This window comes from Oncorhynchus kisutch, linkage group LG7, assembly GCF_002021735.2.
Source record: "Oncorhynchus kisutch isolate 150728-3 linkage group LG7, Okis_V2, whole genome shotgun sequence".
In the NCBI taxonomy this organism is placed as follows: domain Eukaryota; kingdom Metazoa; phylum Chordata; class Actinopteri; order Salmoniformes; family Salmonidae; genus Oncorhynchus; species Oncorhynchus kisutch.
The window spans coordinates 55,089,590-55,113,790 of NC_034180.2; the positions used below are offsets into that span (position 1 = coordinate 55,089,590).

At 47.4% G+C, this 24,201-nt stretch overlaps 1 protein-coding gene across 3 annotated transcripts in view; it reads right to left on the reverse strand.

Moving 5' to 3' along the window:
* vps39 (VPS39 subunit of HOPS complex) overlaps positions 1-24,201 on the reverse strand; it is a 55,784-nt gene that overhangs the window by 30,759 nt on the left and 824 nt on the right. For 2 of the 3 annotated variants that reach the window (XM_031829378.1, XM_031829377.1), the window contains 11 exons: positions 23,879-23,944; positions 23,650-23,714; positions 23,237-23,279; positions 22,985-23,079; positions 22,707-22,805; positions 22,091-22,183; positions 21,619-21,802; positions 5,472-5,592; positions 4,805-4,925; positions 3,714-3,843; positions 2,841-2,983 (listed from right to left, as the gene is read on the reverse strand). In XM_031829378.1, the coding sequence (XP_031685238.1) occupies positions 2,841-2,983; positions 3,714-3,843; positions 4,805-4,925; positions 5,472-5,592; positions 21,619-21,802; positions 22,091-22,183; positions 22,707-22,805; positions 22,985-23,079; positions 23,237-23,279; positions 23,650-23,714; positions 23,879-23,944 (1,160 nt within the window). The remainder of the gene's footprint in view (positions 1-2,840; positions 2,984-3,713; positions 3,844-4,804; positions 4,926-5,471; positions 5,593-21,618; positions 21,803-22,090; positions 22,184-22,706; positions 22,806-22,984; positions 23,080-23,236; positions 23,280-23,649; positions 23,715-23,878; positions 23,945-24,201) is intronic. The other variant, XM_031829379.1, reaches the window with a different exon arrangement.

Genomic DNA, 24,201 nt, shown 5'->3' on the forward strand with positions numbered 1-24,201 from the left:
AGGTGAAGGAGAGTCCACTAGGTCGGGAAAGTCCACTAGGTCGGGAAAGTCCACTAGGTCGGGAAAGTCCACTGGGTCGGGATAGTCCACTAGGTGAAGGACAGTCCAATAGGTTGGGATAGTCCAATAGGTGAAGGATAGTCCAATAGGTGAAGGATAGTCCAATAGGGAAGGAGAGTCCACTAGGGAAGGTGAATCCACTAAAGAAGGATAGTCCACTAAGGAAGGAGAGTCCACTAAGGAAGGAGAGTCCACTAAGGAAGGAGAGTCCACTAGGGAAGGAGAGTCCACTAGGGAAGGAGAGTCCACTAGGGAAGGAGAGTCCACTAAGGAAGGAGAGTCCACTAAGGAAGGAGAGTCCACTAAGGAAGGAGAGTCCACTAAGGAAGGAGAGTCCACTAAGGAAGGAGAGTCCACTAGGTCGGGATAGTCCCCTAGGTCGGGATAGTCCACTAGGTCGGGAAAGTCCACTAGGTCGGGAAAGTCCACTAGGTCGGGAAAGTCCACTAGGTCGGGAAAGTCCACTAGGTCGGGAAAGTCCACTAGGTGAAGGACAGTCCAATAGGTGAGGGATAGTCCAATAGGTCGGGATAGTCCAATAGGTGAAGGATAGTCCACTAGGTGAAGGATAGTCCAATAGGTGAAGGATAGTCCAATAGGTCGTGATAGCCCACTAGGTCAGGATAGTCCACTAGGTGAAGGATAGTCCACTAGGTCGGGATAGTCCACTAGGGAAGGAGAGTCCACTAGGGAAGGAGAGTCCACTAAGGAAGGAGAGTCCACTAAAGAAGGAGAGTCCACTAAGGAAGGATAGTCCACTAGGTCAGGATAGTCCACTAGGTCAGGATAGTCCACTAAGGAAGGATAGTCCACTAAGGAAGGAGAGTCTACTAAGGAAGGAGAGTCCACTAAGGAAGGAGAGTCCACTAAGGAAGGAGAGTCCACTAGGTCGGGAAGTATAGTCCACTAGGTCGGGAAGTATAGTCCACTAGGTCGGGAAGTATAGTCCACTAGGTCGGGAAGTATAGTCCACTAGGTCGGGAAGTATAGTCCACTAGGTCGGGAAGTATAGTCCCCTAGGTCGGGATAGTCCCCTAGGTCGGGATAGTCCCCTAGGTCGGGATAGTCCCCTAGGTCGGGATAGTCCCCTAGGTCGGGATAGTCCAATAGGTGGGGATAGTCCACTAGGTGAAGGACAGTCCAATAGGTCGGGATAGTCCAATAGGTGAAGGATAGTCCACTAGGTCGGGATAGTCCACTAGGTGAAGGACAGTCCAATAGGTCGGGATAGTCCAATAGGTGAAGGATAGTCCAATAGGTCGGGATAGTCCACTAGGTCGGGATAGTCCACTAGGTGAAGGATAGTCCCCTAGGTGAAGGATAGTCCCCTAGGTGAAGGATAGTCCCCTAGGTGAAGGATAGTCCCCTAGGTGAAGGATAGTCCACTAGGGAAGGAGAGTCCACTAGGGAAGGATAGTCCACTAGGGAAGGAGAGTCCACTAGGGAAGGAGAGTCCACTAGGGAAGGAGAGTCCACTAGGGAAGGAGAGTCCACTAGGGAAGGAGAGTCCACTAGGGAAGGAGAGTCCACTAGGGAAGGAGAGTCCACTAGGGAAGGAGAGTCCACTAGGGAAGGAGAGTCCACTAGGGAAGGAGAGTCCACTAGGGAAGGAGAGTCCACTAGGGAAGGATAGTCCACTAGGGAAGGATAGTCCACTAGGGAAGGAGAGTCCACTAGGGAAGGAGAGTCCCCTAAGGAAGGAGAGTCCCCTAAGGAAGGAGAGTCCCCTAGGTCAGGATAGTCCACTAGGTCAGGATAGTCCACTAGGTCAGGATAGTCCACTAGGTCAGGATAGTCCACTAGGGAAGGATAGTCCACTAGGGAAGGATAGTCCACTAGGGAAGGATAGTCCACTTGTCACTGAGTCCTGGGTTCCATAGAATCAAAAACATACACACATCATCTAACAGGGACAACACACATCATCTAACAGGGACAACACACATCATCCTCTAACAGGGACAACACACATCATCTAACGGACAACACACATCATCTAACAGGGACAACACACATCATCTAACAGGGACAACACACGTCATCTAACAGGGACAACACACGTCATCTAACAGGGACAACACACGTCATCTAACAGGGACAACACACGTCATCTAACAGGGACAACACACGTCATCTAACAGGGACAACACACGTCATCTAACAGGGACAACACACGTCATCTAACAGGGACAACACACGTCATCTAACAGGGACAACACACGTCATCTAACAGGGACAACACACGTCATCTAACAGGGACAACACACGTCATCTAACAGGGACAACACACGTCATCTAACAGGGACAACACACGTCATCTAACAGGGACAACACACGTCATCTAACAGGGACAACACACGTCATCTAACAGGGACAACACACGTCATCTAACAGGGACAACACACGTCATCTAACAGGGACAACACACATCATATAACAGGGACAACACACATCATATAACAGGGACAACACACATCATCTAACGGACAACACACACCCAGCGTGTAGTACTACACGCTGGTTTACAACCCCCCCACCCACCTGTGTCAGGTAGTACTACACGCTGGTTTACACCCCCCCCCCCCACCCACCTGTGTCAGGTAGTACTACACGCTGGTTTACACCCCCCCCCCACCCACCTGTGTCAGGTAGTACTACACGCTGGTTTACACCCCCCCCACCCACCTGTGTCAGGTAGTACTACACGCAGGTTTACACCCCCCCCCCCACCCACCTGTGTCAGGTAGTACTACACGCAGGTTTACAACCCCCCCACCCACCTGTGTCAGGTAGTCTATGAGCGCCAGGTGAGCCTTCTCCAGTTCTGCTCCAGACAGACTGGGCAGGGGGTTGGGGTAGTGCAGCTGTTTACGGTAGTCAGCAGGGAGCAGGTCAGGATACAGACCAATCACATGGGTGGGATCTGTTGGAGGGAGAAGGTACAGCGTCACCCTCTGTTCCCTGTACACTGCTGTTGACCAGAGGCTTTATATTAGTTAACATTCACTTTAATGTCCCAGATGGGACGCTGGTATTACACACGCAGTACTACTGTACACAACGTAGGTAAGGCAGCATATCTAAAGTAGCACAAGTAGGTAGTTAACGGACAGACCCGATCAGGTAGTTAACGGACAGACCCGATCAGGTAGTTAACGGACAGACCCGATCAGGTAGTTAACGGACAGACCCGTTCAGGTAGTTAACGGACCCGATCAGGTAGTTAACGGACAGACCCGTTCAGGTAGTTAACGGACAGACCCGTTCAGGTAGTTAACGGACAGACCCGTTCAGGTAGTTAACGGACAGACCCGTTCAGGTAGTTAACCGACAGACCCGTTCAGGTAGTTAACGGACAGACCCGTTCAGGTAGTTAACAGACAGACCCGTTCAGGTAGTTAACCGACAGACCTGTTCAGGTAGTTAACGGACAGACCCGTTCAGGTAGTTAACAGACAGACCCGTTCAGGTAGTTAACCGACAGACCCGTTCAGGTAGTTAACCGACAGACCCGTTCAGGTAGTTAACGGACAGACCTGTTCAGGTAGTTAACGGACAGACCTGTTCAGGTAGTTAACGGACCTGATCAGGTAGTTAACGGACCTGATCAGGTAGTTAACGGACAGGTAGTTAACGGACAGCCAGAAGCTCACCTGTGCCGAGCTTAGCGAACACCTGCATGGAGTCATCGAACCTCTTCTGACAGAACAGATTGAAGGCATAGAGATTCTGGATGTGGTGAATCTGCTGTCTCTTATCTCCTTCCACATCATCCTTCATATTCTGGGGGAGAGAGGGATGGAGGAGAAGAAAGAGGTAATGGGGAGGGAGGAGAGGAGAAAGGGATGGAGGAGAGGAGAGAGGGATGGAGAGGCATATAGGGATGTAGTGAGTCACACCATGACAGGTCAGTATCATATCTCTGTCCCACTGCTAACCCTCTGACGTATATATTATCTTTGTTCCACTGCTAACCCTCTGACCTATATATTATCTCTGTTCCCCCTGAAGGAGTGGTCCGGATCTCCCCCCCCCTAAAGGCTAGAGGAGTGGTCCGGATGGTGGTATTAGTAGTAGTGGTGGTGGAATTAGTAGTAGTGATATTAGTATTAGCACTCGTAGCAGTGATAGTATTAGTAGTAGTAGTAGTATTAGTAGTAGTGGTAGTAGTATTAGTAGTAGTAGAAATGGTGGTAGTAGTAGTAGTAGTAGTAGTAGTATGTGTAGTAGAAGTAGTATTAGCGATAGGAGTATTAGTAGTAGTAGTAGTAGTAGTAGTAGTAGTAGTAGTAGTAGTAGTAGCAGTAGCAGTGGTAGTAGTATTAGTGGTAGTAGTATTAGTAGTATTAGTATTAGTAGTATTTGTATTATTAGTAGTAGTAGTGGTAGTGATAGTGATAGTAGTAGTATTTGTATTATTAGTAGTAGTAGTGGTAGTGATAGTGATAGTAGTAGTAGTAGTATTAGCGATAGGAGTAGTAGTGATAGTGATAGTAGAAGTAGTAGTATTAGCGATAGGAGTAGTAGTGGTAGTAGTAGTAATAGTATTAGCGGTAGTAGTATTTGTAGTAGTAGTAGTATTTGTAGTAGTCGTGGTATTTGTAGTAGTCGTGGTATTTGTAGTAGTAGTAGTAGTAGTAGTATTTGTAGTAGTAGTATTTGTAGTAGTAGTATTTGTAGTAGTAGTATTTGTAGTAGTAGTATTTGTAGTAGTAGTATTAGTAGGGATGGCGTAATTACTCACCGCCAGTTGCAGGGCCAGTTCAAACTGCTTGTCCTGTAGTAACTGTCTGATCTGACTGGCGATGGACACAGGCACCAGGCGCCAGACAAAATGGTTGCTGGCAACGTACACTATATTGGGCCTGGGACAGACAGAGAGGAGGAGGGAACAACAAGAGAAGGGAGAGATTGTTTTTATTACGAGTGTGTGATGGTTGACAACAACGTTCTACATCAAAAACATGGAATAGTTGATCCAGAAAAACTATAAAATAACGGCATCTGATCTGCGTGGCATCGGATCTGGGTAACATCTGATCTGGGTAGCATCTGATCTGGGTAGCATCTGATCTGGGTGGCATCTGATCTGGGTGGCATCTGATCTGGGTAACATCTGATCTGGGTAACATCTGATCTGGGTAACATCTGATCTGGGTAACATCTGATCTGGGTAACATCTGATCTGGGTAACATCTGATCTGGGTAACATCTGATCTGGGTAACATCTGATCTGGGTAACATCTGATCTGGGTAACATCTGATCTGGGTAACATCTGATCTGCGTGGCAGTGGTTTCCAGTACGGTTGGTTGGATTCCAGTACGGTTGGTTGGATTCCAATACATTCATCTTATTTCCCTCCTTCAGAAAACAAAAAGGTACATATCCGGACAATAAATATCCTCTCACCCAGCTGAGGTGATGAATCGTGGTCTCTGTAGCTCCACACTCTGGACCAGCAGTCTGGGTTCAAAGGTCCTGATCTCCACATAGCGAGGCAGGACAGCTATGATGTAGGGGGGCTGATGTTCTGAGAGAGAAACACACAGAAACCTCAGCAGCATTACATCACTACAACAGCTTGTGGCAGACTGATTAAAAACACACACTGGCCTGGCCCAAAACCAGAGAGAGAAAAGCTATGACGTAGGGGGGCTGGTGTTTTCTTAGACAGAGAGACAGAAGAATCGAATTGAAGAGTCCATACAATCGAACTACTTCTGGGGATATTGGAACGTACTAAATAAACAACAACACGAAGAGTCATCTATCCAAAACAGAGATGTATGAAGAGTCATCTATCCAAAACAGAGATGTCTGGGTAAACCAGTTCAATCTTATTGTCTCAATAACAAAGAACAAAGAGCAAAAACATATACAGGATCAATTACAAATCTTAGAATCAACTATTAAAGACCAGAACCCACTGGATTCCAGAACCCACTGGATTCCAGAACCCACTGGATTCCAGAACCCATTGGATTCCAGAACCCATTGGATTCCAGAACACACTGGATTCCAGAACACACTGGATTCCAGAACACACTGGATTCCAGAACACACTGGATTCCAGAACCCATTGGATTCTCCAATTACATTGAACAGGACAAAATACACAACCCTTAAACCTAAAAATTCCTTGTGGTGTTGAAGGTATCCTCAATTAAATGATAAAATATACAGACCACACATTCCAATTGGCTACAAATTCCATTTGGCTACACTTAAACTCTTTAACATCATCCTCAGCTCTGGCATCTTCCCCAATATTTGGAGCCAAGGGCTGATCACCCCAATCCACAAAAGCGGAGACAAATTTGACCCCAATAACTACCGTGGGATAAGCGTCAACAGAAACCTTGGGAAAATCCTCTGCATTATCATTAACAGCAGACATTTCCCCAGTGAAAACAATGTACTGAGCAAATGTCAAATTGGCTTTTTACCAAATGACCATATGACCTTAAATGTCTTACGATCTGAAATGGTCCACCCACACAGACAGTGAGGTAAAGAAAGCTCAATGGCGCCTCTTCAACCGCAGGAAGCTGAAGAAATGAGTCTCGGCCCCTAAGACACTCAAACTTTCAGATGCACCATTGAGAGCATCCCGTCTGGCTGTATCACCGCCTGGTACGGAAACTGCACCGCCCGCAACCGCAGGGCTCTGCAGAGGGCGGTAAGGTCTGCAGAACGCATCACTGGGGGCAAACTACTACAAACTACTACAAAGAATCACTGGTCACTTTAATAATGTTTACATACTGCTTTACTCATCTGTATACACTGTATTTTAGTCAATGCCTCTCCGACTGTCACGCTCTGACCTTAGATATCTCTGTTTTCGTTATTATTTTGTTTAGGGCAAGTGGTGACGAGGGTAGGTATGTTAGTTTTTGTATTGTCTAGGGTTTTTTGTATGTCTAGACGTGTTGGTAGTTCTAGGTATTTGTAAGTCTATGGTGGCCTGAATTGGTTCCCAATCAGAGGCAGCTGTCTATCTCTGATTGGGGATCCTATTTAGGTTGCCATTGACCCTTTTGGTTTCGTGGGTTGTTGTTCTGTGTTTAGTTGCCTGTCAGCACTCATTTTGTATAGCTTCACGTTCGTTTTGTTATTTTGTTAGTTTGTTCAGTGTTTCATTCATTTAATAAAGAAGAATGAACGTGACACCGACATTGCTCATCCCAATATTTATATATTTCTTAATTCCATAAATGTACTTTTAAATGTCTGTATTGTTATGAGGAATAAGAAGAAAAAGCATTTTGCCACACACACACACACACACACACACGCTAATAATGTAGATTTGATAGAACAAGATTCTCTGTTCTGATGAAACCAAGATTAAAACTCTTTGGCCTGAATGCTAAGGTAGTGGCAGTATCATGCTGTGGGGATGTTTTTCAGCGGCAGGGACTGGGAGACTAGTCAGGATCGAGGGAAATATGAACAGAGAAAAGTACAGCGAGATCCTTGATGAAAACCTGCTCCAAGGCGCTCAGGACCTCCGACTGGGGTGAAGGTTCACCTTCCAACAGGACAATGACCCTAAGCATACAGCCAAGACAACGCAGGAATGGCTTCGGGACAAGTCTCAGAATGTCCTTGAGTGGCCCAGCCAGAGCCCAGACTTGAACCCAATCGAACATCTCTGAAGAGTCCTGAAAATAGCTGTGCATCAACGCTCCCCATCCATCCTGACAGAGCTTGAGAGGATCTGCAGAGAAGAATGGGAGAAACTCCCCAAATACAGGTGTGCCAAGCTTGTAGTGTCAAACTCAAGAAGACTCAAGGCTGTAATCGCTGCCAATGGTGCTTCAACAAAGTACAGAGTAAAGGGTCTGAATACTTATGTAAAAATTTCATTTAAAAAATTGTGCCACAAAAAAATTACAAATGTTTTTGCTCATTAGGGGATATTGTATGCAGATTGATGAGAAATATTTTTTAATCCATTTTAGAGAAAAGCTGTAACGTAACAAAATGTGGAAAAAGTCAAGGGGTCTGAATACTTTCTGTATACACTGTATACATTTTTCAACCCCGGTGACCTCTTGCATTAATCCCACCTTGATTAAAACACATTAAACTACTATTAAAAAACCTGCGATTTTACACGAAAAGCAAAAAAATGTAAATCAAAGCCACATTCTTCAGTAAAAAGTGTAATTCTCTAACAACCGTCTGAAATGCCCTAAAAGGCATCAATTCCTCCCATTTTAAAGTGCATCGTAGATCATTCAACACGCCCCCCAGAACAACTGAAAGCAGATATACCCAACTCAGTGTAGATGGAAAGGGTCTGTAGAGCTATTAGAAAAAAGGTCTAGTATCTCATTAAAAGACTGAAGTAGGAGGGCTTTATAAACAAACAAAAAAAAAGAGTGTAATGATCTACAGTCCCTTGAGATATTTTCTCCATTTTGTTGTGTTACAAAGTGAGATTAAAATAGATTGTGTTTATAAATTGTCAACGATCGACACAAAATACTCCTGTCAAGTCGGTTGTTGATCATGGCTAGAAAGCCATTTTCAAGTCTTGCCATAGATGTAAGCCGATTTAAGTCAAAACTGTAACTCCGCCAATCTGGAACATTCCCGGTCTTCTTGGTAAACAACTCCAATGTAGATTTGGCCTTGTGTTTTAGGTTATTGTCCTGTTGAAAGATGAATTCATCTCTCAGTGTCTGGTGGAAAGCAGACTGAACCAGGTTTTCTAGGATTTTGTCGGTAAGCCTGTGCTTAGCTCTATTCCATTTATTTTTGCCGATGACAAACCCAGAACACCAGTATCCTTCAGTGTTTTCTCCAAACATAACGCTGTGTACTCAGGACAAAAAAGTTCATTGCTTTGCTACATTTTTTTTTCTCTTGTTGCAAACAGGAGGCATGTTGTGGAATATTTTTCTTCTGTACAGGGTTCCTTCTTTTCACTCTGTCATTTAGGCTAGTATTGTGGAGTAACTACACTGTTGTTGATCCATCCTCAGTTGTCTCCCATCACAGCCATTCAAATCTGTAACTGTTTTGAAGTCACCATTGGCTTCATGGTGAAATCCCAGAGTGGTTCCCTTCCTGACTAAAACATTTTAATTTATAAATGTAGAACATTTTCTACTAACAAAATTCCACTTTAACATTATGGGGTATTGTGTGTGTGTGTAGACCTCAATTTGATCCATTTTAAATTCAGGCTTCAACAACAAAATGTGGAAAAAGTCAAGGGGTGTGAATACCTTCTGAAGGCACTGTACCAGTCAAGGGGTGTGAACACCTTCTGAAGGCTCTGTATCAGTCAAGGGGTGTGAATACCTTCTGAAGGCTCTGTACCAGTCAAGGGGTGTGAATACCTTCTGAAGGCTCTGTATCAGTCAAGGGGTGTGAATACCTTCTGAAGGCACTGTACCAGTCAAGGGGTGTGAACACCTTCTGAAGGCTCTGTATCAGTCAAGGGGTGTGAATACCTTCTGAAGGCTCTGTACCAGTCAAGGGGTGTGAATACCTTCTGAAGGCTCTGTATCAGTCAAGGGGTGTGAATACCTTCTGAAGGCTCTGTATCAGTCAAGGGGTGTGAATACCTTCTGAAGGCTCTGTATCAGTCAAGGGGTGTGAACACCTGAAGGCTCTGTATCAGTCAAGGGGTGTGAATACCTTCTGAAGGCTCTGTATCAGTCAAGGGGTGTGAACACCTGAAGGCTCTGTATCAGTCAAGGGGTGTGAATACCTTCTGAAGGCTCTGTATCAGTCAAGGGGTGTGAATACCTTCTGAAGGCACTGTACCAGTCAAGGGGTGTGAATACCTTCTGAAGGCACTGTACCAGTCAAGGGGTGTGAATACCTTCTGAAGGCACTGTACCAGTCAAGGGGTGTGAATACCTTCTGAAGGCCCTGTACCAGTCAAGGGGTGTGAATACCTTCTGAAGGCACTGTACCAGTCAAGGGGTGTGAATACCTTCTGAAGGCCCTGTACCAGTCAAGGGGTGTGAATACCTTCTGAAGGCACTGTACCAGTCAAGGGGTGTGAATACCTTCTGAAGGCACTGTACCAGTCAAGGGGTGTGAATACCTTCTGAAGGCCCTGTACCAGTCAAGGGGTGTGAATACCTTCTGAAGGCACTGTACCAGTCAAGGGGTGTGAATACCATCTGAAGGCTCTGTACCAGTCAAGGGGTGTGAACACCTTCTGAAGGCTCTGTATCAGTCAAGGGGTGTGAATACCATCTGAAGGCCCTGTACCAGTCAAGGGGTGTGAATACCTTCTGAAGGCTCTGTATCAGTCAAGGGGTGTGAATACCTTCTGAAGGCACTGTACCAGTCAAGGGGTGTGAACACCTTCTGAAGGCTCTGTATCAGTCAAGGGGTGTGAATACCATCTGAAGGCCCTGTACCAGTCAAGGGGTGTGAATACCTTCTGAAGGCCCTGTACCAGTCAAGGGGTGTGAATACCTTCTGAAGGCACTGTACCAAAAACTTCCAAGAGAGGGCCAGCCTACTTTCTGGAACAATGTAAATAGTCCGGTGGCCATTTTATTAATTGTTCAACAGTCTTATGGTTTGGGGGTAGAAGCTGTTAAGGGGCCTTTTGGACCTAGACTTGGCGCTCCGGTACCGCTTGCCATGTGGTACTAGAGCCAACAGTCTATGACTTGGGTCACTGGAGTCTTTGACTATTTTTTGGGCCTTCCTCTGACACCGCCTGGTATATAGGTCCTGGATGGCAGGAAGCTTGGCACCAGTGATGTACTGGGCTGTACGCATTACCCTCTGTAAGCGCCTTACGGTCGGACGCCGAGCAGTTGCCATACCAGGCGGTGATGCAACCGGTGAGGATCAGGACGACGAGGGCAATCTAATCGGCCATAACAAAGCATAGTACGCTATGTGTCCCATGGCGTCAATACAGTGGCAGCAGGCATGTACACTGAACACAAAAATAACCCAACAAGTGTTGGTCCCGTGTTTCATTTCCCATGAGCTGAAATAAAAGATCCCAGAAAATGTTCCATACTGCACAAAAAGCTTATTTCAGTCAAATGTTTTGCACAAGATAATCCATCCACAACAGGTGTGGCTGTCAAGATCATATCAAGATGCTGATTTAACCGCATGATCATTACACAGGTGCACCTTGTGCTGGGGGACAATAGACTGTTCTCTCAGCTTGATTAAAAATGGAGCCGACAGAGAAGTGCCTCGATTCTACTCATTCAGAAACTGTGCAGTATTTAGTTAAATATATTATTTCTTACCCAGAAAACCTTACATGTTATTACATACATAACTATTGGATATCAGAGAGACTAAATTAGACTGAATGCTGCATACTGTTAGGTTAGATTACTTGTTAGATATTACTGCACTGTCGGGAACTAGAAGCACAAGCATTTCGCTACACTCGCATTAACATGTGCTAACCATGTGACCAATAACATGTGCTAACCATGTGACCAATAACATGTGCTAACCATGTGACCAATAACATGTGCTAACCATGTGACCAATAACATGTGCTAACCATGTGTATGTGACAACCATGTGTATGTGACCAGTACAATTTGATTTGAATAAAAGGCCACTAAATAGTGCAGTTTTGTTACACAACACAATGCCACAGATGTCTCAGGTTTTGAGGGAGCGTGCAATTGGAATGCTGACTGTAGGAATGTCCACCAGAGCTGTTGCCAGAGAACTAAGCCGCCTTTAGAGAATTTGGCATAACGTCCAACCGGCCTCACAACCACAGATCATGTGTAACCACGCTAGCCCAGGACCTCCACATCCGGCTTCTTCACCTGATGTCACAATTGTGAACAGAGTGCCCCATAGTGGCGGTGGGGTTATGGTATGGGCAGGCATAAACTACCGACAATTAACACAATTGCATTTTATCGAAGGTCAATTTGAATGCAGAGATACTGTGACGAGATCCTGAGGCCCGTTGTCGTGCCATTCATCCACCGCCATCATCTCATGTTTCAGCATGATAATGCACAGCCCCATGTCTCAAGGATCTGAACACAATTCCTGGAAGCTATAAATGTCCCAGTTCTTCTATGGCCTGCGTACTCACCAGACATGTCACCCATTGAGCATGTTTGGGATGCTCTGGATCGACGTGTACGACAGCGTGTTCCAGTTCCCGCCAATATCCAGCAACATCGCACAGCCATTGAAGAGGAGTGGGACAACATTCCACAGGCCACAATCAACAGCCTGATCAAGTCTATGCGAAGGAGATGTGTCACGCTGCATCAAGCAAATGGTGGTCACAACAGATACTGACTGGTTTTCTGATCCACGCCCCTACCATTTTTTAAGGTATCTGTGACCAACAGATGCATACCTGTATTCCCAGTCATGTGAACTACATAGATTAGGGCCTCATGAATTTATATCAATTGACTGATTTCCTTAAATTAATTAACTCAATCTTTGTAATGGTTGCATTTATATTATAATTCAGTGTATATAGACGATAAATCGCCATAGTATAATAATAATATAATAATATCGGTGTGAATGTTAGCTCAATGATTTGTTTTTTCTATTTAATGAAAAGGCATGACCAATCCAGATGTCCAGATTTGTACAGTACAGGTGGGGGGGGGGGGGGACAATCAGTGAGGGCACTATCCAATATACATGAGCATTAACTCCTCGGGGGGGGGGCAGGTAGCCTAGCGGTTAGAGCGTTGGACTAGTAACCGAAAGGTTGCAAGATCAAATCCCAGAGCTGACAAGGTACAAATCTGTCGTTCTGCCCCTGAACAAGGCAGTTAACCCCAACTGTTCCCCTGAACAAGGCAGTTAACCCCCACTGTTCCCCTGAACAAGGCAGTTAACCCCCACTGTTCCCCTGAACAAGGCAGTTAACCCCCACTGTTCCCCTGAACAAGGCAGTTAACCCCACTGTTCCCCTGAACAAGGCAGTTAACCCACTGTTCCCCTGAACAAGGCAGTTAACCCCACTGTTCCCCTGAACAAGGCAGTTAACCCCCACTGTTCCCCTGAACAAGGCCACTTTTCCTAGGCCGTCATTGAAAATAAGAATTGTTTTCTTAAACTGACTTGACAAGTTAAATAAAGGTAAAAAAATATATAAAAAAAGAATCAGATACATTTTTCAGTATTTTGGACACTATCTACACAGGAATAAGAGCGACTAAAAGTGATCACAAACAACTTTGGGATCAGAAATTTGCCTCAAGTCTTCCAACATGAGGTGTCTGGCTGTGTAGAGACTGGAGCCCTGGAGGCTAGCAGGGCAGGGAGGAAATCTTGGTCGCGCCAGCTATCTACAGCCATAGAATGACATATTAGAACGGCCTGGAACGATGGATGGCTGAACTGAGGAGAAGGATGGGGGGGGGGGGGGGGGAGACTGGCTGAACTGAGGAGAAGGATGCGGGGGGGGGGGGGAGACTGGCTGAACTGAGGAGAAGGATGCGGGGGGGGGGGGGGGGGGGGGGCGACTGGCTGAACTGAGGAGAAGGATGCGGGGGGGGGGGGGGGTGACTGGCTGAACTGAGGAGAAGGATGGGGGGGTGGGGACTGGCTGAACCCAGGGGGAGATCCAAGGTCTTAGAGTTAGCATTAATAGCAAATATCAGACTATGTACTGTGTGTGTGTGTGTGTGTGTGTGTGTGTGTGTGTGTGTGTGTGATGAGCATGACCGTGAATATAGAGACGTGTGGACATAAAGCTTGGCCAATTCTCTTCCTGTCCAGCCTCCTGCCAAAACCACACGATCGGTCGGCTCAATGTAAATGAGGAAATTGCTGTTTGAATTCAAACCTCCGTAGCTTGGAGCCTTCATTTCCCCTTTCAGACTGTTACTTCTGCATTTCAACGATGCAGACGGAAGACAAAGAGTCTTTAAAAACAAAACAAAAGACTTCATTTGCATCTTCTTTGTCTGAAAAAGGCCTTTAGCAAAGCGTTATGTTCCCCAGGTCACCTGTACTCAAACTGACAACACAGCATGTGCTGGGTTGGGTTGGCCTCTGTAGCTCAGTTGGTTGAGTATGGTGCTTGCAATGGCAGGACAGTGGGTTCGATTCCCTGGACAACCCATATGAAAACATGTATGTACAGTTTAACTAAGTCGGGATAAAAGCATCTGCTAAAATGGGATATATCTATTATATATTAACTGTAGGATATAAAATGACACTGAGGACAAGAGAAAAAAAAGAATGAAACATTGTTTATAGAAAAGAGAGTGATTGTGGATGAGAGCTAACAAGGAGTCCCTGTCTAAAATACAAACCCCTCAAGACTTCTCACCTACCGGATATGAACAACAAACCGGAATCTTACTGCCCCCTGCTGGATGACAGGGGTATTACAACCAACCTGGTCGACACGGGTATTACAACCAACCTGGACGACAGGGGTATTACAACCAACCTGTTATCAACAGCCCTGCTGGACGACAGGGGTATTACAACCGACCTGGATGACAGGGGTATTACAACCGACCTGGACGACAGGGGTATTACAACCGACCTGGACGACAGGGGTATTACAACCGACCTGGACGACAGGGGTATTACAACCGACCTGGACGACAGGGGTATTACAACCGACCTGGACGACAGGGGTATTACAACCGACCTGGACGACAGGGGTATTACAACCGACCTGGACGACAGGGGTATTACAACCAACCTGGACGACAGGGGTATTACAACCAACCTGGACGACAGGGGTATTACAACCAACCTGGACGACAGGGGTATTACAACCAACCTGGACGACAGGGGTATTACAACCAACCTGGACGACAGGGGTATTACAACCAACCTGGACGACAGGGGTATTACAACCGACCTGGACGACAGGGGTATTACAACCGACCTGGACGACAGGGGTATTACAACCAACCTGGACGACAGGGGTATTACAACCAACCTGTTATCAACTATGTGGCTCGAGATACTATCAAGTTTCACCAGGGCCATACTTGCGAACATAAGCAATCGTTTAAATATAAACAGTTTCTTTGGCTTGATAATGTGTATCAGCGAATTAAAAATAATCGATTTACTTGCCTGTGACAGAACTCTAAATTGTAGCTGGTCCCGACAGATAAAATGGTACACATTAGCCCGATGCTAGCCTCACTAGGTGACAGTCATTCTATCCTGGAACAAATTCTGCATCAGCCAATTAAAATCATTGACGTAGTTGGACCCGTTCCAACAGTTGTTCATGGAAGCGTCCTTAACATACCTCAGTACGTTCTGATCCTCAAAGAAACTATCAAGTGTATTTGACTGACTGGTCAGATGACTCTGTGGGTTTTTTAACCCTATTTTAACTAGGCAAGTCAGTTAAGAACAAATTCTTATTTTCAATGACGGCCTACCGGGGAACAGTGGGTTAACTGCCTTGTTCAGGGGCAGAACGACAGATTTTTACTTTGTCAGCTCGGGGATTTGATCTAGCAACCCTTTGGTTACTAGTCCAACCACCAGGCCCGCCTGCCTCCTCCAACCACCAGGCCCGCCTGCCTCCTCCAACCACCAGGCCCGCCCGCCTGCCTCCAACCACCAGGCCCGCCCGCCTGCCTCCAACCACCAGGCCCGCCCGCCTGCCTCCAACCACCAGGCCCGCCCGCCTGCCTCCAACCACCAGGCCCGCCCGCCTGCCTCCAACCACCAGGCCCGCCCGCCTCCTCCAACCACCAGGCCCGCCCGCCTCCTCCAACCACCAGGCCCGCCCGCCTCCTCCAACCACCAGGCCCGCCCGCCTCCTCCAACCACCAGGCCCGCCTGCCTCCTCCAACCACCAGGCCCGCCTGCCTCCTCCAACCACCAGGCCCGCCTGCCTCCTCCAACCACCAGGCCCGCCTGCCTCCTCCAACCACCAGGCCCGCCTGCCTCCTCCAACCACCAGGCCCGCCTGCCTCCTCCAACCACCAGGCCCGCCTGCCTCCTCCAACCACCAGGCCCGCCTGCCTCCTCCAACCACCAGGCCCGCCTGCCTCCTCCAACCACCAGGCCCGCCTGCCTCCTCCAACCACCAGGCCCGCCTGCCTCCTCCAACCACCAGGCCCGCCTGCCTCCTCCAACCACCAGGCCCGCCTGCCTCCTCCAACCACCAGGATAGCATACGCACTACACACACACACACATGGATTTAGTACTGTATATATGTGGTAGTGGTGGAGGGGCCTGAGGGCACACAGTCAATGTATTGTAATGTTTTTAAAATTGTATAAACTGCCTTCATGTTGCTGGATCCCAGGAAGAGTAGCTGCTGCCTTGACAGGAACTAATGGGGATCCATAATAAACCCCAGGAAGAGTAGCTGCTGCCTTGGCAGGAACTAATGGGGATCCATAATAAACCCCAGGAAGAGTAGCTGCTGCCTTGGCAGGAACTAATGGGGATCCATAATAAACCCCAGGAAGAGTAGCTGCAGCCTTGGCAGGAACTAATGGGGATCCATAATAAACCCCAGGAAGAGTAGCTGCTGCCTTGGCAGGAACTAATGGGGATCCATAATAAACCCCAGGAAGAGTAGCTGCTGCCTTGGCAGGAACTAATGGAGATCCATAATAAACCCCAGGAAGAGTAGCTGCTGCCTTGGCAACAGGAACTAATGGGGATCCATAATAAACCCCAGGAAGAGTAGCTGCTGCCTTGGCAGGAACTAATGGGGATCCATAATAAACCCCAGGAAGAGTAGCTGCTGCCTTGGCAGGAACTAATGGGGATCCATAATAAACCCCAGGAAGAGTAGCTGCTGCCTTGGCAGGAACTAATGGGGATCCATAATAAACCCCAGGAAGAGTAGCTGCTGCCTTGACAGGAACTAATGGAGATCCATAATAAACCCCAGGAAGAGTAGCTGCTGCCTTGGCAACAGGAACTAATGGGGATCCATAATAAACCCCAGGAAGAGTAGCTGCTGCCTTGGCAGGAACTAATGGAGATCCATAATAAACCCCAGGAAGAGTAGCTGCTGCCTTGGCAACAGGAACTAATGGGGATCCATAATAAACCCCAGGAAGAGTAGCTGCTGCCTTGGCAGGAACTAATGGGGATCCATAATAAACCCCAGGAAGAGTAGCTGCTGCCTTGGCAGGAACTAATGGGGATCCATAATAAACCCCAGGAAGAGTAGCTGCTGCCTTGGCAGGAACTAATGGGGATCCATAATAAACCCCAGGAAGAGTAGCTGCTGCCTTGGCAGGAACTAATGGAGATCCATAATCAACCCCAGGAAGAGTAGCTGCTGCCTTGGCAACAGGAACTAATGGGGATCCATAATAAACCCCAGGAAGAGTAGCTGCTGCCTTGGCAGGAACTAATGGGGATCCATAATAAACCCCAGGAAGAGTAGCTGCTGCCTTGGCAGGAACTAATGGGGATCCATAATAAACCCCAGGAAGAGTAGCTGCTGCCTTGGCAGGAACTAATGGGGATCCATAATAAACCCCAGGAAGAGTAGCTGCTGCCTTGACAGGAACTAATGGGGATCCATAATAAACCCCAGGAAGAGTAGCTGCTGCCTTGGCAGGAACTAATGGGGATCCATAATAAACCCCAGGAAGAGTAGCTGCTGCCTTGGCAGGATCTAATGGGGATCCATAATAAACCCCAGGAAGAGTAGCTGCTGCCTTGGCAGGAACTAAAGGGGATCCATAATAAACCCCAGGAAGAGTAGCTGCTGCCTTGGCAGGAACTAATGGGGATCCATAATAAACCACAGGAAGAGTAGCTGCTGCCTTGGCAGGAACTAATGGGGATCCATAATAAAAACAAAAACAAATGATCCTTTTCTGTAGACATCTATAGGAAGTCTAACATAGCTATAGCCTACATCCATTCACATCAGATAGTGTCCTAATGTCCTAACCTACTAATGCATATGGCACTTTGTATGGTACACCCTCAATTCACGATGAACCCCATTAACCACCTTGGTCCTATTCCATATGTCGCCTTGGCTTGCAGGCCACTGAGGTGAAAGCCTTGGCTTGCAGGCCACTGAGGTGAAAGCCTTGGCTTGCAGGCCACTGAGGTGAAAGCCTGGTGGTGCCTACCCATGAAGCGACTACGCCCTCTCCTGGTGGGGAGATGTTAGCCTACACTATCACGAGTTGGCTGTATTCTTATGCCTACAGCGTTCTAAAGGCTATGCATTATAATAATCATTCACTTCATCACATGAGTTTTGAATCGAGCAACAAGGAAAGGAACCGTTTTTTCTCAACAAAAAAAGCTTGACACAAAGTGGGCTCGAACCCATGGTTAAACTGCACTATGGACTTGGTCAACCACTTCAGCAGTGGCCCACTATGGTCTTGGTCAACCACTTCAGCAGTGGGCCACTATGGTCTTGGTCAACCACTTCAGCAGTGGGCCACTATGGACTTGGTCAACCACTTCAGCAGTGGGCCACTATGGTCTTGGTCAACCACCAGGCCGCCTGCCTCCTCCAACCACCAGGCCGCCTGCCTCCTCCAACCACCAGGCCGCCTGCCTCCTCCAACCACCAGGCCGCCTGCCTCCTCCAACCACCAGGCCGCCTGCCTCCTCCAACCACCAGGCCGCCTGCCTCCTCCAACCACCAGGCCGCCTGCCTCCTCCAACCACCAGGCCGCCTGCCTCCTCCAACCACCAGGCCGCCTGCCTCCTCCAACCACCAGGCCGCCTGCCTCCTCCAACCACCAGGCCGCCTGCCTCCTCCAACCACCAGGCCGCCTGCCTCCTCCAACCACCAGGCCGCCTGCCTCCTCCAACCACCAGGCCGCCTGCCTCCTCCAACCACCAGGCCGCCTGCCTCCTCCAACCACCAGGCCGCCTGCCTCCTCCAACCACCAGGCCGCCTGCCTCCTCCAACCACCAGGCCGCCTGTATAAACTGCCTTCATTTTGCTGGACCTCAGGAAGAGTAGCTGCTGCCTTGGCAGGAACTAATGGGGATCCATAATAAACCCCAGGAAGAGTAGCTGCTGCCTTGGCAGGAACTAATGGGGATCCATAATAAACCCCAGGAAGAGTAGCTGCTGCCTTGGCAGGAACTATTGGGGATCCATAATAAACCCCAGGAAGAGTAGCTGCTGCCTTGGCAGTAACTAATGGGGATCCATAATAAACCCCAGGAAGAGTAGCTGCTGCCTTGGCAGGAACTAATGGGGATCCATAATAAACCCCAGGAAGAGTAGCTTCTGTCTTGGCAGGAACTAATGGGGATCCATAATAAACCCCAGGAAGAGTAGCTGCTGCCTTGGCAGGAACTAATGGGGATCCATAATAAACCCCAGGAAGAGTAGCTGCTGCCTTGACAGGAACTAATGGAGATCCATAATAAACCCCAGGAAGAGTAGCTGCTGCCTTGGCAACAGGAACTAATGGGGATCCATAATAAACCCCAGGAAGAGTAGCTGCTGCCTTGGCAGGAACTAATGGGGATCCATAATAAACCCCAGGAAGAGTAGCTGCTGCCTTGGCAGGAACTAATGGGGATCCATAATAAACCCCAGGAAGAGTAGCTGCTGCCTTGGCAGGAACTAATGGGGATCCATAATAAACCCCAGGAAGAGTAGCTGCTGCCTTGGCAGGAACTAATGGGGATCCATAATAAACCCCAGGAAGAGTAGCTGCTGCCTTGGCAGGAACTAATGGGGATCCATAATAAACCCCAGGAAGAGTAGCTGCTGCCTTGGCAGGAACTAATGGGGATCCATAATAAACCACAGGAAGAGTAGCTGCTGCCTTGGCAGGAACTAATGGGGATCCATAATAAAAACAAAAACAAATGATCCTTTTCTGTAGACATCTATAGGAAGTCTAACATAGCTATAGCCTACATCCATTCACATCAGATAGTGTCCTAATGTCCTAACCTACTAATGCATATGGCACTTTGTATGGTACACCCTCAATTCACGATGAACCCCATTAACCACCTTGGTCCTATTCCATATGTCGCCTTGGCTTGCAGGCCACTGAGGCGAAAGCCTTGGCTTGCAGGCCACTGAGGTGAAAGCCTTGGCTTGCAGGCCACTGAGGTGAAAGCCTGGTGGTGCCTACCCATGAAGCGACTACGCCCTCTCCTGGTGGGGAGATGTTAGCCTACACTATCACGAGTTGGCTGTATTCTTATGCCTACAGCGTTCTAAAGGCTATGCATTATAATAATCATTCACTTCATCACATGAGTTTTGAATCGAGCAACAAGGAAAGGAACCGTTTTTTCTCAACAAAAAAAGCTTGACACAAAGTGGGCTCGAACCCATGGTTAAACTGCACTATGGACTTGGTCAACCACTTCAGCAGTGGGCCACTATGGTCTTGGTCAACCACTTCAGCAGTGGGCCACTATGGTCTTGGTCAACCACTTCAGCAGTGGGCCACTATGGTCTTGGGGTCAACCACTTCAGCAGTGGGCCACTATGGTCTTGGGGTCAACCACTTCAGCAGTGGGCCACTATGGTCTTGGGGTCAACCACTTCAGCAGTGGGCCACTATGGTCTTGGGGTCAACCACTTCAGCAGTGGGCCACTATGGTCTTGGGGTCAACCACTTCAGCAGTGGGCCACTATGGTCTTGGGGTCCACTTCAGCAGTGGGCCACTATGGACTTGGTCAACCACTTCAGCAGTGGGCCACTATGGACTTGGTCAACCACTTCAGCCACCTAAAAGTGATGGTGATCATGGCTGATATTTGACAAATCCATAAGGCTCTTTGCTTTTCTTTTCACGATGCATGATAAATGTCCATATTTCATCCATAAAACCACATGGATTTCGTTAAACCCGCAGTAACATCTGCACGTGACCAATAAACGTGATAAACAGAAAACGTGGCAGTTGTTTCATATATGCGAAAATGTCTAACATTAGTAGTAGTCTTGCCAAGGATCAATGTTGGCACAAAACATTCTGTTACAGACCAAAAGGATCAAACGCAAACCTTGAATTTTTAGGTTTAAAATATCTATCCTCTAGTGGTTGGGGGTTTGACCTATTTTAAGAAATACCATTGGTTGGTGGATATAAAGTCTAAACTCTTAGATAGGCTGATTAAAATAAAATTAAATTGTTTCAGAATATAAATCACTGTCACCTGGCGAGGTTAGCACAGGGCTAATGTTTGCTATGTTATCTTATGGGACCAGCTATAATTTAGCATTCTCTCCCGTGCAAGTTAAGCGACATAAAAAAAAAAAAATAGAAACATTTTAAATTTAAAATGGCTGCTTATGTTCGCAAGTACGGCCCCATCATTTTCAAGTTCCAACCATAACACACCGAGTAGTCCGAATATAAAACGAAGTGGCATTCAGTCTGTAGACGACAAAACATAGCCAACAGTAATTCATTTGTTTTAGTGTTTAAAGTAATATTGCATCGTAAGTGTGAAGTAGGCTACACAAAAACTTGAAACAAAAAGAAGTAGCAAAGTCTGTAGACAAACAATATGGCGTAAAGTAATTTAAGCATAGCCATTATCTAATAGCAGAAAGGCAGGTTATTAATGTACATACTGCTGAGCCAGGGGAAAGACACTATAACAAGGAAATATAAGTACCCATATCAATGGGGATGTCGGTCCAGTTGAGGGCACACTTCTGAGTGCAGACCCCCTCCTCGTTGAGCACCACCGTGAGGTCATCCTGGCCCACCGCCACCTTCCCATCAGCCAGGGGTACCACCAGGGGCTCCAGCTGCTTCCCCGTGGGGAAGAGCTCCTTGATGGAGCCACGCCCATCCATCTGGAAGATAACAGAGGTCTGAGGATACAGAGGGGTATAACACACAACCTCCTATCTGCTCCTGTCCTGATTCGGAGCTGAAACAACTGACCAGGTGAAAGCTAACTATAAGCTTCTACCATACCATTGTTAACTTGTCAAGTCTTCTCCAATCAGTGCAGACGAAGAGGTCAAAGCCCCTATTCATAATAATAGCTCGTATACATAATATATATTATATTAAAAGATGTCTACCACAGGTTCACATGAAATCCACACACAGTGTTTCCTGTTTTGAGCCCCACTGACCCGGATGAGGTAGTAGTCTCTCTTGAAGCCTACACAGATAGAGTTCTGACACCAGGCCATGGACTTCGGGATGTCTGGAGCAGCAAAGTCCCCCTGACAGACAAACAAAAACACTTGTTGGTTAATACTTATGCCCATAAATAAAGATCCTGTCAAGCTCTGTCAGGTTGGACGGGGAGCATCGCTGCAAGGTTGGATGGGGAGCATAGAACTCCCCGTCTCACCTGTAGCTCGTAGAACTCCCCGTCTCACCTGTAGCTCGTAGAACTCCCCGTCTCACCTGTAGCTCGTAGAACTCCCCGTCTCACCTGTAGCTCGTAGAACTCCCCGTCTCACCTGTAGCTCGTAGAACTCCCCGTCTCACCTGTAGCTCGTAGAACTCCCCGTCTCACCTGTAGCTCGTAGAACTCCCCGTCTCACCTGTAGCTCATGGAACTCCCCGTCTCACCTGTAGCTCATGGAACTCCCCGTCTCACCTGTAGCTCATGGAACTCCCCGTCTCACCTGTAGCTCATGGAACTCCCCGTCTCACCTGTAGCTCATGGAACTCCCCGTCTCACCTGTAGCTCGTAGAACTCCCCGTCTCACCTGTAGCTCGTAGAACTCCCTGTCTCACCTGTAGCTCGTAGAACTCCCTGTCCTTCCAGTAGTACAGCTGAAGCTTCTTCTTCACTGCAACACACATCCTCAGCTGGGCCTCTCCTGAAGGGGACAGCTGCAGGAAGAAGCAGAAGAAGACGAAATGTCCATTGCCACAGGAAAAACAGAAATGTGTGATACAATTTCACAGATTTTACAGGGAATATCTTTACAGGAGCCGAAGATAAATACAATGAACTGGTTCGCATCAAGACATTTACAAACGATGTCTCCGTCACCAGACCTGTATTTTACCTGCAGGTCACAGGCGAAGAGCGTTGCCCCTTTGGCCTTGGAGACCACAGTAATCTGCTGAAAGGTCAATAGGTCGTGGACATGGATGTTGTTCTCTGTAGAGAGAGGAACACACATGCAGACACACACGTACGCATGCACACACAAACAGACAATATTTAAAACAACCTTTGACCTATGGATTACTGAGATAACCAACTTCATGTTCATGTGAACAATATGGCCGTTTGTTTGCTGAGGAAAATGTTTTACCTAGTAGGCTGATGAGGATCTTGTACTGTGAGACAATGAAGAGCTGCGAGGAACAGAAGAAAGAGACCAGAGGTGAAACTGAGATGGTGACAATGGTAACCTGAGTGAGTGTCAGTCTGTTAAGTCACCAACTCCTTGTCAGTCAAGGACAGCAACGGAGTTGGCCATAGCACATCACAGATCTGGAACAGGGCTGGGACAACAGTGTCACCTAGATTTGTTTCAATCTACGGTACTTTTTGTTATCTGTAATTCCTGTCACATCAACAGAATGTGAAGTGTGCCTATATTACCAGAGACAAGTCACTGAAAGGGGTCCTCTTGGGACAGTGCCTTAAAAGCCTGGAGGGGGGGGGGGGACAGAGAGAGAGAGAGACCTCCCAGCCCCCTCCATTCTCACTTCATCTGCCTACCTGCTGGATCTTCTTGGAGAAGTTCTTGTTGGACTTCTCCAGAGTCACCTCAAACCTGTTGGTACCTACGAGGATGAAAGAGAGAGATGGGATAAGTTTCCTTGTTTGAGACATCTGCTACAAGATGGAGGTAAAAACACTGGAAACTATTGCACACCGGAGCCAACAATACACACACAAAAACACAGGACAGAGGCTGAAAGCAGAGGTCTCTCTCTCTCTCATTCACCTGCATCCTTTTTGATTCTGTAGAGCAGCAGATGGCCTGGTTTGGTCCCAACTAGAAGCCAGTCCTCTGTGACGTGATAGGAAATAGGAAATAGAAGGACCTCAGCATGGTCTTGTCCCAAATGGCACCCATTTCCTTATGTAGTGCACTACTCTTGATAAGAACCAATAGGGCTCCTAGGAATTAGGGTGCCATTTGGTATACACCCTATGAGGACATCAACTGGGAAGCCATTAAAATACAATGCTATTCATTAAATATGACTTGGTCTCTAATAAATCTCTCTGTCATCGACAGGGTGGCTTTGTTTACAATTATCTGTC